Below are 10,637 nucleotides of genomic sequence, written 5' to 3' on the forward strand. Positions count from 1 at the left end.
ACACGTGTTGCCTGTACGGACATGACATGAAACACAGCTTTGTATTTCACAAGGTGAATCTCTGCTTCCCCATGCATCCGTGGGCTGCAGGAGCTCTGCTGCCTCACCATGGTTTCACCACGGCCTGCAGAGGAACCTCGACTTTGGAGCCTGGAGCATCTCCTCCACCTCCTTCTCCAGTGCCCATAAAGTGTCCACGTTATTCTACTTACATGTTCTCGCTCCAGCTTTTCTCTAGTCAAAATTAAAACAGTGTCACAACTGGATTTTGGTTGCTAGTTAAATCTGTCACCACAGAGGTGTGACCGCCATTTCTAACTAGCCCAGCCTTGAGAAGGTGCCAGAACCTTCCGACATGTCTGGCAGACCAATGCCACTGAGCTCCAGGGTGGACATCCACCTTCAGAGCCATCAGAGATTGGTTCTGACGGACACTGTGGAAGCAGAAAGCTTCCAGCACCTTCTAACAGAAGGAAGTGTCGTGACTCCGTGGCCAGGAGTGGAGGCCGCCCTGCCGCAGGCGCTGCCGGAGCCGCCCCGGCCCGAGCTGCTGGCCCGCGCGTTTCCCCTCAGGCCGGGGCGGCCGCTGCCGGAGGCGCTGCCCGGAGCCGGAGCTGCCTGTGCGGCGGAGCGGCCGCGCTTCCCGGCCGGGCCGGGGCGCCTGTGCGGGCGCTGCTTGCGGGGCCGTGCCGGCCTCGCCAAAGCTGCCCGCCGCTCCCTTTGCGCGGCGGTCGCTGCCGGTGCCGGCGCGCTGAGGCGGAGCTGCCGCCCCTCAGGCTGCCCGCGCTTCCCGCCATTGGCGCTGCGGCTCCCTCAGGCTCTGCCGGCGGCCATCCCGCCTGTGCCCGGCTTTCGGGAAGCTGCCCGCGCTCTCCCGGCGCCAGGCGGGCTTTGGCCCTGGCTGGATACCGGCTGCCCACCAAAGGCGCTGTCAGCGCTCCGCCCGAGTGGAGAGGAGAGAAAAGGCAGCAAAAGGCTCATGAGCTTCCAGAAAGAGAGGGAGAGATCCCTCCCTGGTCATCACCCTCACGGACACAACGGAGGGAACTTGGGGATATTAATTACCTTTATTACCAACAAAACCAGGGCAACATAATGAGAAGCAAAAGCAATTTCAACAGCACCTGTAGCCCCAATGCCATGCGAAAACTTGGCCACACAAACCCAATACAAATGGGAATGGCTCCACAGTGACAGAGAGCAGGCTTAGATCAAATGTTCAGGAGAAATCCTTCCCTGTGTGGGGGGTGAGGCCCTGGCACAGGGTGCCCAGAGCAGCTGTGGCTGCCCCTGGATCCCTGGCAGTGTCCAAGGCCAGGTTGGACGAGGCTTGGAGCAGCCTGGGATAGTGGAAGGGGTGCCTGTGCATGGCAGGGGTGGCACTGGATGTGCCTTAGGGTCCCTTCCAAGCCCATCCATTCCATGATTCCGCAGATTGATGGTTCTGATACAGAGTCATTTGACGACAGTGTGGCCTGCAAGCACTGATGCCAAGTACAGCCACAGTGACACAAGCATTGCTACAGTGACATAAGAAGGAGCACTGTGACATTGGCAGCACCACTGTGACACAGGAACTGCCGCAGCTGCACCTGAGGGCTGTGTCCCAGGTGACTGCAGCCAGTCCTGCCTCGCCATGGACCTGGTGCCGCGTCTCGTGCGCGCTCTGCTCCTGCTGGCCCTGCTGCTGGCAGTGGCTCCCTCGACAGGAGTGGCCAAAGAGCTCTGCCCAGAGCCCTGCCGCTGCCCGGGCCATGGGCGGCTGAACTGCCGCCACACCGGGCTGGCCACCGTGCCCCCGGCCAGCCGCCGCCAAGCCCTGGCCGTCCTGTGAGTCCCGGGGCCCCACAGAGCCCTACAGCTGCCCCTCCTCGGCTCCCTGTGTTCTGCAGAGCCCACCTGGGACACCCGGGGGACTCCCTGCCTGGGGACAGCGTGGGTTTGGGGGCCTGAGCTCAGCATGGGGGTGAAGCCAGGCTGGGCACGCTGTGCCTTCTCCAGGCAAAGCCCAGTTCCAGCTCAGCAGCAAGGAAATGGGTTTTCCTGAGGGGGCACCGGGCCTTTTGTTTCTTTGCAGAGATTTCACTGGCAACTCCATTGCTGCTGTTGGAAAACAGGCCTGGAAGGACTACCCATGGGCTGAGACCTTGTAAGTGGCCTGCACCATTTCAAAAGTCAGGAGTTTGGGGATTTTCCATCCTTTGGTCTGGGGATGGGATCAGCAGCCCCCACACCACCCGCTTGCATCCTTTCCATTGGAGTTCAAAGCTCTGTGGCTCTGCAAGGAGGGGTGTGAATCAGCCCAGCTTCCCAGTATGGCAAGAATTGCCATGAGCCTCTTGCAGCCAGGGCACCATCCCCGTGTGTGTCTGCCCAGGGATGACGCTGTGGTCACCTTCAGCCGGCCAGGAGCAAGGGCCTGCTGTGGCCAGGAGTGGGGACAATCCCTGCAGTGTCCCAAAGATATGCTTCAGTCAAGCTGCTGCAGGAGATTTTCCCATGACAATGCCATTTGCTGCTGGCCAGCGGCCGCTGTCACAATGTCCCTGTGTCCCCTTGCAGAGTGCTCAGGGACAATGAGCTGCGGACAGTGAAGAGCCATTCCCTGGAGGGGCTGTTCCTGCTGAAGCACCTGTAAGCACCGGGCCCTGCCCATGGTGGGGGGCTCCTGCCTGCCCCTCCCTGGGTCCCTGCTGCTCAGCCCAGCCACGGGCATGTGGCCTTTGTCCGTGCTGGGATCAAGGCTGCAGAGGCAACTAGATGCAACAGGGCAATTGGAAGTGACATTTGTTGCTCTAACTGGAACAGGGATTTGTCCTACAATGAGATCCAGTCCATTGAGGAACGGGCTTTTGAGCCACTGCCTTTCCTGAAGTTTCTGTGAGTGATCAAGTTCCTTTCTGGTGCTTTTACCTCTGTTTTTGCATTGGGCACCCCAATTTCCTGTGCAGGAAAATGCTGCTGTTCTTTTGCCCTCAGTCCCTAACTCTGCCCTGCCCAGAGCCCAGCTGAGCTGCAGAGGTCAATGCCGATGGCTGGGCAGCCACGCCAGGGGACAGAGCCCAGCGGGGCTGTCCACACACAGCCATCAGGCAGCCAGTTCTTGAAGCCTTGGCTGCTTCCTGGAACAGAAAGAGAGTCAGCACGTGTGCCCCTCACTTGGCCTCCTGGGCAGGCTACAAACACTGAGAAAGCAGCAGTTGCCTCCCTCTTCCACCTTGGATTTGCACCTTTCCTGCAAAGGGATCCCGCTTTGTCCCATCTTTCTGTAGGGCAGGCCCGATTCCTGTGTGTGACCTCTTCTTTCCCCAGAAATCTCTCCGGGAACGGCCTCACGCGGATCCGCAGCGGCACTTTCCAGGCCTGGCATGGGATGCAGTTCCTCCAGGAGCTGTAAGTGGCCCCAGGGCTAAAGGCACGGCAGGGCGAGCCTCTGCAGGGTCTCTGCAGGGTCCCTGGGCAGGAGCAGATTTGCCCTTGGGAAGGTCCTGATTGCGACTGTGCATGTCAGCCAGGGAGCAGCAGGAGTGTGCAGCTGCAAAGGCCCTTTGCCCTGCCCTGCTCATCTCCTGCAAGGCTTCCTTGGATGGGCCCAGGCCGTGCCCACGTGCCCGGCACAGCCAGCTCACATCCTTGCCATCAGCCCTGACAGAGCTCTGTTGTTTCCCAGGATCCTCAGCCAAAACCCGCTGGTTGTGATAGATGACTCTGCCTTCTTCAAGCTGCCCTCAGTGCGCTCTCTGTAAGTATTGGCTCGTTTGGAGCAGATCCGCAGAGAGCTGTGTCTCTCTCAAGTGCCCTGTTCTCAGGAGCGCAGCCCAAATGGGGCAGGAGCAAATCTGCCTGTGGGCCAGCCTGAGTCTGCTGGAGACACAAGTGGCCCAGCTGCAGCAGAGCAAGGCAAAGGCCAAGCAGTGCTGGTGTGTCCCCAGCTGCAAAGCAGCCCAGGAACTGGGACACAACCTTTCAGGGATTGAGAGAGCCCATGCAGCTGTGGGGCCGTGGAGTGGCCGCAGGGCTCTGGGAATGAAGTGCACTCCTGCCAGCAGCTCCAGGCTCCTGCCTCCTCCAGAGACTCAGCTGCCCTCAGGGGACAGCAGCAGGAGGTCAGGAGAGGGTCAGTCCTTCTGGTGGCATCTGTGTGCCACGAGAGCTGCAGGGTTGCCCTCCTGATTCTGAGGGGCTGGTTTAGAGCAGGGCGAGGCAGAGGGAAGCTGGGCTCCAGAAGGGCTGCTCTTGGAGCAGGCAGAAGGGGATGCCTCTGCCAACAGCACCACCATCATCAGGGCCCTGGGCTTGCTCTCAGAGCAGAGTCCTGGCAATGTCACCAGAGAATTTCATGATCTCTTTGCAATGTTTGCAGAGACCTGAGTGCCACCCAAGTGACCCCGCAGACGCTGCTGCAGCTACTACAGACCACAGTGAGCTTGGAAACCCTGTGAGTGTGTGGGACTGAGCCCCAGCCGCCAGCAGGCTCTGAGTGCTGGGACAAGGGCTCTGCTGGGGAAACAAATCCATGTGCCACAAAACCAGAAGAAACCCAGTAAACTCAAGAATTGCTGTTTCCTTGTGGGAAGGTGCCAAAACTCACCCGCTGAGAGGCAGAATTTCACCTTTTTGGGTGACTTGCTGCAGGTCTCTCAAAGCAGAGTTTGAACTCCAGGCGGGTGCATTTCTGTGTCACATGGTATTTTGGGAGCAGTTCCACTTTCCAGGTTAAAATCCCCTTTCTGATGTTTGGCATTGGGAGTCAGGGGCCTTTCGCAGAGCTGTGGCACACAGTGAAGCACAAGCCCCATGAGTGGGGTTCCTGTGTGTTCCCTGAGTCGGGCTCTGAGCCACGGAGTGGGTGGGCAGGTGTTCCTGCAATAATCCCCTCTTGTCTGCAGGCAAGTGCCCAAGGAGACGGCCTGCTGCCTGTGCCAGGAGCGTCCCCGGCCCGAGAGCCCCTGCAGGACCATCCAGTTCCTGTGCGAGAAGCTGTGCAGCAGCAGCGCCCCGCAGTGCGGTTGGTGTCCGGAGGGGCTGGGGGGAGCTCAAATCTGCCACTTCTCTTGAGCCTGGGGAGATGCTGCAGCACTGCCCCGTGCTGGGGGGCCTGATCTCCCCTTGGAGCGCAGGCCTTGGACAAAACCCCTTGGGATGGAAAGCTCCTGGTGATTGTCCATATCTTGTGTGTCACATATTGTCTGGAGAAGGAACAGCTCACTGGGCCCACCAAAGCTACGAATTTGCTACCCACAGCATGCCCCCAGGCAGGGAAAGCAGGAATGCCCCGTGCCGTTTCCTGGTGCTGGAAGGCGAGGTCTGCTCATAAATCCCCCAAATTCCCCTAACAGCCTGCTTTCTGTGCCACCCCACTGCCCACTGCAGGACAAAGGGCAGGGTCCGCACTGTGCTCTGCAGGGTGAACAGCAAGCACCGTCATGCCCTCCTTGGGCTGTGCAGGGGGAGCAAAGCACCGTCCTGCTGCTCCAGCTGGGCACAGGGCACAGCACATCCTGTCCACAGCAGGGCCAGGCTGCACTTGTGCAAACAGATACAGCCAGGTTGCCAAAGGCTCCAGGGAGCTCGCTTCTCTCACTGGCTCAGCCCCAGGTTTCCCACAGCACAGTCCCAGAGCTCTGGTGCCTTTGGGGAAGTTTTTCACAGTGTAAGAGCTTGGGCTGCTGCTCTTGGGAATGGCCCTGGAGCAAAGGAGTCCCTGGGCTTTCCTCCCCTGCCAGTCTGTGCCCCTATTGCAGCGCGGGTCCTTCCTCTGGGGTCTCAGGCTCTTCACTAGGTCCTGCAGAGCATCCCAAGCCTGCTCATCTAGAGCTGTGGGAACCTCTCCGACAGCAAAGCCACTCCCCAGGGATGTTTCCCTCCCATGCAAACAGAGCCCCAGGAGACACCTGGAAAGAACCAGCTCTCTGCTCTGCCCCAAGGGGATAATGGCATGGATTGAAGGGCTCTTCTGCTCCCCACAACACATCCCCCACTCTGCTCTTGGGATGCCTAAACTTAGAGATGAGCTCCTGCTGCTCAGGGTAACCTCTGAGCCTGTGTCTGTGCCCAGCTGCTGATCTGCTCTCTTGGTGTTCTACAGTTCACTCAACTGTGCTGCAGACACGGGGAGAAATAATGGACATGGAACAAGGCAGAGAGCTGAACACCAGCCCCGTGTTGATCCTCAAGCCCAAGGAGCCTTCACTGGGAGATCATGGAACTGTAACACTTGTGGTTGCCCTGACCCTGAGTGCTGATGGTGTCAGCAGCCTGCATAGCTCCAGAACAAATTCATATCCCCCTCAGCATCTCTTGGGGCACGAAGGCAAAATAAGTGCTGGTGACCTGAGGGCCAAGGTCAAGAAGAAGCTGCACAAGGCTGAAAGCATCAAGGCTGCAAAAATCACTGTCCCACACCAGCCCCAGTTTGCCAGGCTGAAGCATGTGGTGGAAAAGATCTCCTCAAGCTGGGGTCAAAATCAGATGGAACCACGTTTGAATTGGCAAGCACTGAACTCCTGGGATCTAACTAGTGGGTTAAACCACATTCTTGACAAATCTGTTGACAGGCACCTCAGAGGTGAGGTGGAAGATTTAGCTCTAAGGCAGAACTATGTCAATTCCCACAAACAGCCAAAAAAGGAAGACAGCCAGTATTGGGTTGGACATAATCAGCTTTTCTACCAGGTCTTGAGCCCTGTGAAATCAGAGGGAGAGCCCACAGCAACCATCACCAAAGATGAGCAGCGTCTAAACAGCAACCTGGATTTTCTCTCTGACCCATTGGTTCAGGGCCAACATGCTGTGAGCAGCAGAGGAGGAGCCACGGCTGAGAAGGAGCATTCCTCTCTAGGTGGGCACCTCCTGCTCATGCCTGACACCACAGACACACACTGGAAGCAACAGGAAGAAGGTTCCAGGTTCCTCAATAAACCTTGGAGCCCCCAAAGTCCAGACCTTGCACCGGTTCCAGGAGAGCTCTTGGAAGCCGTGGTTGATCGTCAGCTGCGCTTGCTGGTGCCAGACAAAAGCCTGCAGATGTTCATGGCCCACGTGGAGCGAGCCCTGAGGAGGGACTGCAGCCTGCCCCAGCTCCAGCAGGCCTGTGCCAAGATGGTCTCAAAGACTGGGCTGCTTCTAAAGGTGCTCAGTGAGAGGCAAGAAACCCATGGAGCCTATGATCCCATGGGCCGGTGTCCTCTGCAAGAGAACATCTCCAGGCGCACAGCTCTGGAGGAGGATCAGGAGCCCACAGAGAAGGTAAGAGAGCTGCAGGGCACTGCTGCGTGTGTCCTTCCGGGTAAGGAAGAATGGAAGGAGCAATCCTCTTGCCCCCCATGATCTTCTTTCCTCTTCTCTGAACAGAAACCAGCGCATACACAGGAAATGATCATGTTTGTGGTTTTGTTATCTCTCTTTGTTATCATTGGTGTGATGCTGAAAATCTTCTTCCACGTAAGTCAATATCTTGTGTGACACACAGCTGTCTGTCTTGTAGCTGGAGTGCCCAGGTGACAAGACCCATGTGCCACTGCAGATGCCCCTGCACGTGCTGGGTGCCCCAGGAGATGTTTTTCCAAGCCTGAAGCTTGTGGCAGCATCTCCAGCACTCAGCTCAGCAGGGTCCAACCTGCCTGGGGGGAGCTTGTCCTGCCTTCTGTCCCAGCTCTCCCCAGCTTTGCTTTGCTCTCCTGTCTTCACCCACACAGCAATGAGAGCTTTCACCCTCTCCCCTGTTTGCCAGAATATTACAGGAAAACTGATGTTGCAAATCTCCCATTTTCCATCCCTAGATGCGCTTCCTATCCCATGAAGGTGCTTCCCAAGCCAGCCATACCAGGAAATTGTGGCTGAGAAGGTAAGTCCTGCCCATGCCACCAAGAGTCTTTCCTGTGCAGAGCAGCTCCCCCTGGAGCCCCGCAGCCACGCAGGTGCCGCTGCCCAGGACTCCTCGGGCCGTGTTTCCGACACGTCGCGTTTGGGGGAGCCCTGGGAAAGCGGCTCCGGAGCGCTGGGCACGGCCAGGGGCTCCCAGCCCAAGCAGCCCTTCCCACGCCGGCGCTGGGATGGATGTCTTGGGCCCCGGGGCGCTCCCAAATCTCTGTGAGCACGAGCAGTCTCCTCTGCTGTGGCTCTGCCCTATTTTTCCCCACTCCCTCCCCACAGTGGCTGCTGAAGAACTCACTCCCATCCTCTCCAGCTGCCTTTTGCATGCAGGGCTCATTCCCTGGATTGCCAGCCATTGCCATCCCTGCTGGGGCTCCCCATCTTCCTTGGGCTCAGCTGACACATCCCAGAGCAGGGAGAGGTGCTGGTACCTGCTGCAGCCCTCCCTGGCCAAACCTCCCTGCTTAGGGAGCGGGAGCAGGGACCTCTGGCCATGGGATGTCCAGAAGCCTTTTTGTCCCTGTTCACCTTGCTCACTGCATTGCTTTGCAGCGTTGGAAATGCCCCTTCCCGACTGCTCCAGCGGCTGCTTCCCAGACAGGGCAGAGCACAGGCACCCCTGTTGCCCACAGCCTCCATCACCAGCTGCCTTCTCTTTTATGCCCATTTTCCCTTTCTTTTTTTTTTTCAGGTTCTGTGTAAAACTGGTACAGAGAGGGAGGAAGGATAACAAGGAGGCACAGAATGTAGAGCAGCAAAGGGCAGAGAGCTCCTCCCACCGCCAGCCATTGTCGCTGCATGCCCGTGCATCCTTGCTTTTAAAAGGCCTTCCCTCCATCGGCGCTTTGCAGAGATTTTCTCTGTTCAGGAAATCTGAAGTGCCATTGGTTCAATGCATCACGGATTCCTATGAAAGTGACAAAAAAGGATTTCAGGAAGAGACATAGTGTGAAGAACTCGAGTGCCTGGAAAATTTTCATGAGGTTGAATAGTTAATAGGTTGCCAACAACTCTTCGCCTCTTGTTCCACAATAGGATCTGCTGAGGCTCTCCTTGGATGCTGCTTCCATGGCTGTTGTTATTTCCTTACATGCTTTTTCCTTGACTGTTATTTTCTTGCTGTCACTGCTGAGGGAAGGCCAGAGGGTGCTGCAGGCAAGCACAAGCTCTGGGACACCCAGAGAAGGCATCAGTATCTCAGGCTTTTCCTCATCCCTTGTAGCAATGTTTTCCCCTGCATTCAATAAAAACCAAGTTTGTTCTTGTTCCTCCTGGTGTTGCTGATGTATTTGTAAAAGCAGTTTCTGTTCTCCCTTATGGAATTGGCCAAATTCAGTTCCAGCTGGGCCTTTGCTTTTCCGCCTTTCTCCCTGCACGCCCCAACAACATCCTCACCATCCTCCTGTGGTGCTGCCCTTCTGACAAAGGAGTAAATTCTGTGTTTTCCCAGAGTCCCAGGTAAAGCTTCCTGCTCAGCCGCTGTGCTTCCTCACCAGCTCGTCTTTGGGCACACGGGCACGGCCTGTTCCTGCCTGTGCCTTCAAGGATTTCTCCCTGCAGAATGTCCAGCCCCTCTGGACTGCTCTGCCCCTCAGGACAGCGTCCCCAGGGAGCCTCTCAAAGAGCGTGGCTGGCCTGACTCCCCCTGGGCAGCCCCTCCAGCCTGGATGGAGCTTGTCCACACCGTGCTTGTCCGGCCCCAGCGGCTCAGAGCCTGCCCCGTGTTGTGCAGAGGGAGCTGGGAAGGTGAGATGGGCCAGGAGGGGATTGCCCTGCTGCCCCCAGCAGGGACCTGTTTCCATTGCCCTTGTTTTGGATCCCCTCCCCCTGCCTGCTGGCCACAGCCTTGGGCATCCTGGGCTTCTTGGGATGTGCCTGTCTGGGACATTTGTCCAATGGCTGCTTCAGAGGGGCTCCAGCAGTCCCTCTGCCTCTGCCACTCCTTATCTTTGCACTTCCCCCTTCAGCTCTGCCACTGGGCTGAGCAGAGCATGCACCTGGTCCTACCTCACCCAGGTGTTATTTCTGCCAGCCCCAGTGCCAGTGCCTGGCTCCAGCACTCCATGTGGAGTTTTCCCATTCCAACGAGACCTTCCTAGATAGCTCTTTGGATATCAAAGGAAGAGGCTTTGCAGTAGTGCTTCTAAAACATCCCAAGGCCCCTGTAGCTTTCCAGGGTCAAACACTTTTGTGTTCCAAATGTCTCCTGTGAGCACAAGAGCTCTGGGTGGGGGGTGGGAAGGGGAATGGCCGGTGTCCTCCTGCAGAGGTCTCGGCACGGGTGTCCCCGTGGTGCTGGCTTGGAGCTGCACAAGCAGCATTGTCCCCTCTGCACCCCTGAGGTTTTCACCTCCTCCTCCTCCTTCCCTTTGCCCTCCCTCACTCCTGCCTGGCTCCCAGGCTGATGGTTGCATGATTTTCATTCCTGATGTCCTGTGCACCCTTGGGAGCGGCACTGAGTGATGGCAGAGAGGGAGGTCTTGGTGGCCCTGGGAGCCCCTGGAACACGAGCAACATCTTCTGGGCTTCTTTGAACATCTGTGGTAGAGAGGCACAAGTACAAGGCAGAGAATGTAGAGCAGGAGAGGCCAGGTACCCTCTTCCTCCCCTCTCCAAATCCTTCCCTTGCACTGTGCTTTCCCTGCTCTGCCCATTTACAGCCACTTAATTAATCCCCAGTGTTTTCCCAGACAGTTGAAGGGAGTCGGAGAATCTCTCCCTCCACATCACAGTACCCTGCATTGCCCAGCTCAGCCTGGGAT

The 10,637-nt window shown here is 57.6% G+C and overlaps 1 protein-coding gene across 2 annotated transcripts; it reads left to right on the plus strand.

The window, feature by feature from the left end:
- The first annotated feature begins 6,013 nt into the window (after positions 1-6,013).
- On the plus strand, positions 6,014-9,137 carry LOC135286749 (uncharacterized). Of its 2 annotated transcripts, XM_064399956.1 has the most exons (4): positions 6,014-7,248; positions 7,354-7,443; positions 7,782-7,846; positions 8,567-9,137. In XM_064399956.1, the coding sequence occupies exons 1-4, from the start codon at positions 6,124-6,126 to the stop codon at positions 8,820-8,822; spliced, it is 1,536 nt and encodes a 511-aa protein (XP_064256026.1). In that variant the 5' UTR covers positions 6,014-6,123; the 3' UTR covers positions 8,823-9,137. The 2 variants fall into 2 exon arrangements, with proteins under 2 accessions (XP_064256026.1, XP_064256027.1); XM_064399957.1 differs by lacking the exon at positions 7,354-7,443.
- The last annotated feature ends 1,500 nt before the right edge of the window (positions 9,138-10,637 follow it).

Source organism: Passer domesticus, chromosome 27, assembly GCF_036417665.1.
Source record: "Passer domesticus isolate bPasDom1 chromosome 27, bPasDom1.hap1, whole genome shotgun sequence".
NCBI classification, from domain to species: domain Eukaryota; kingdom Metazoa; phylum Chordata; class Aves; order Passeriformes; family Passeridae; genus Passer; species Passer domesticus.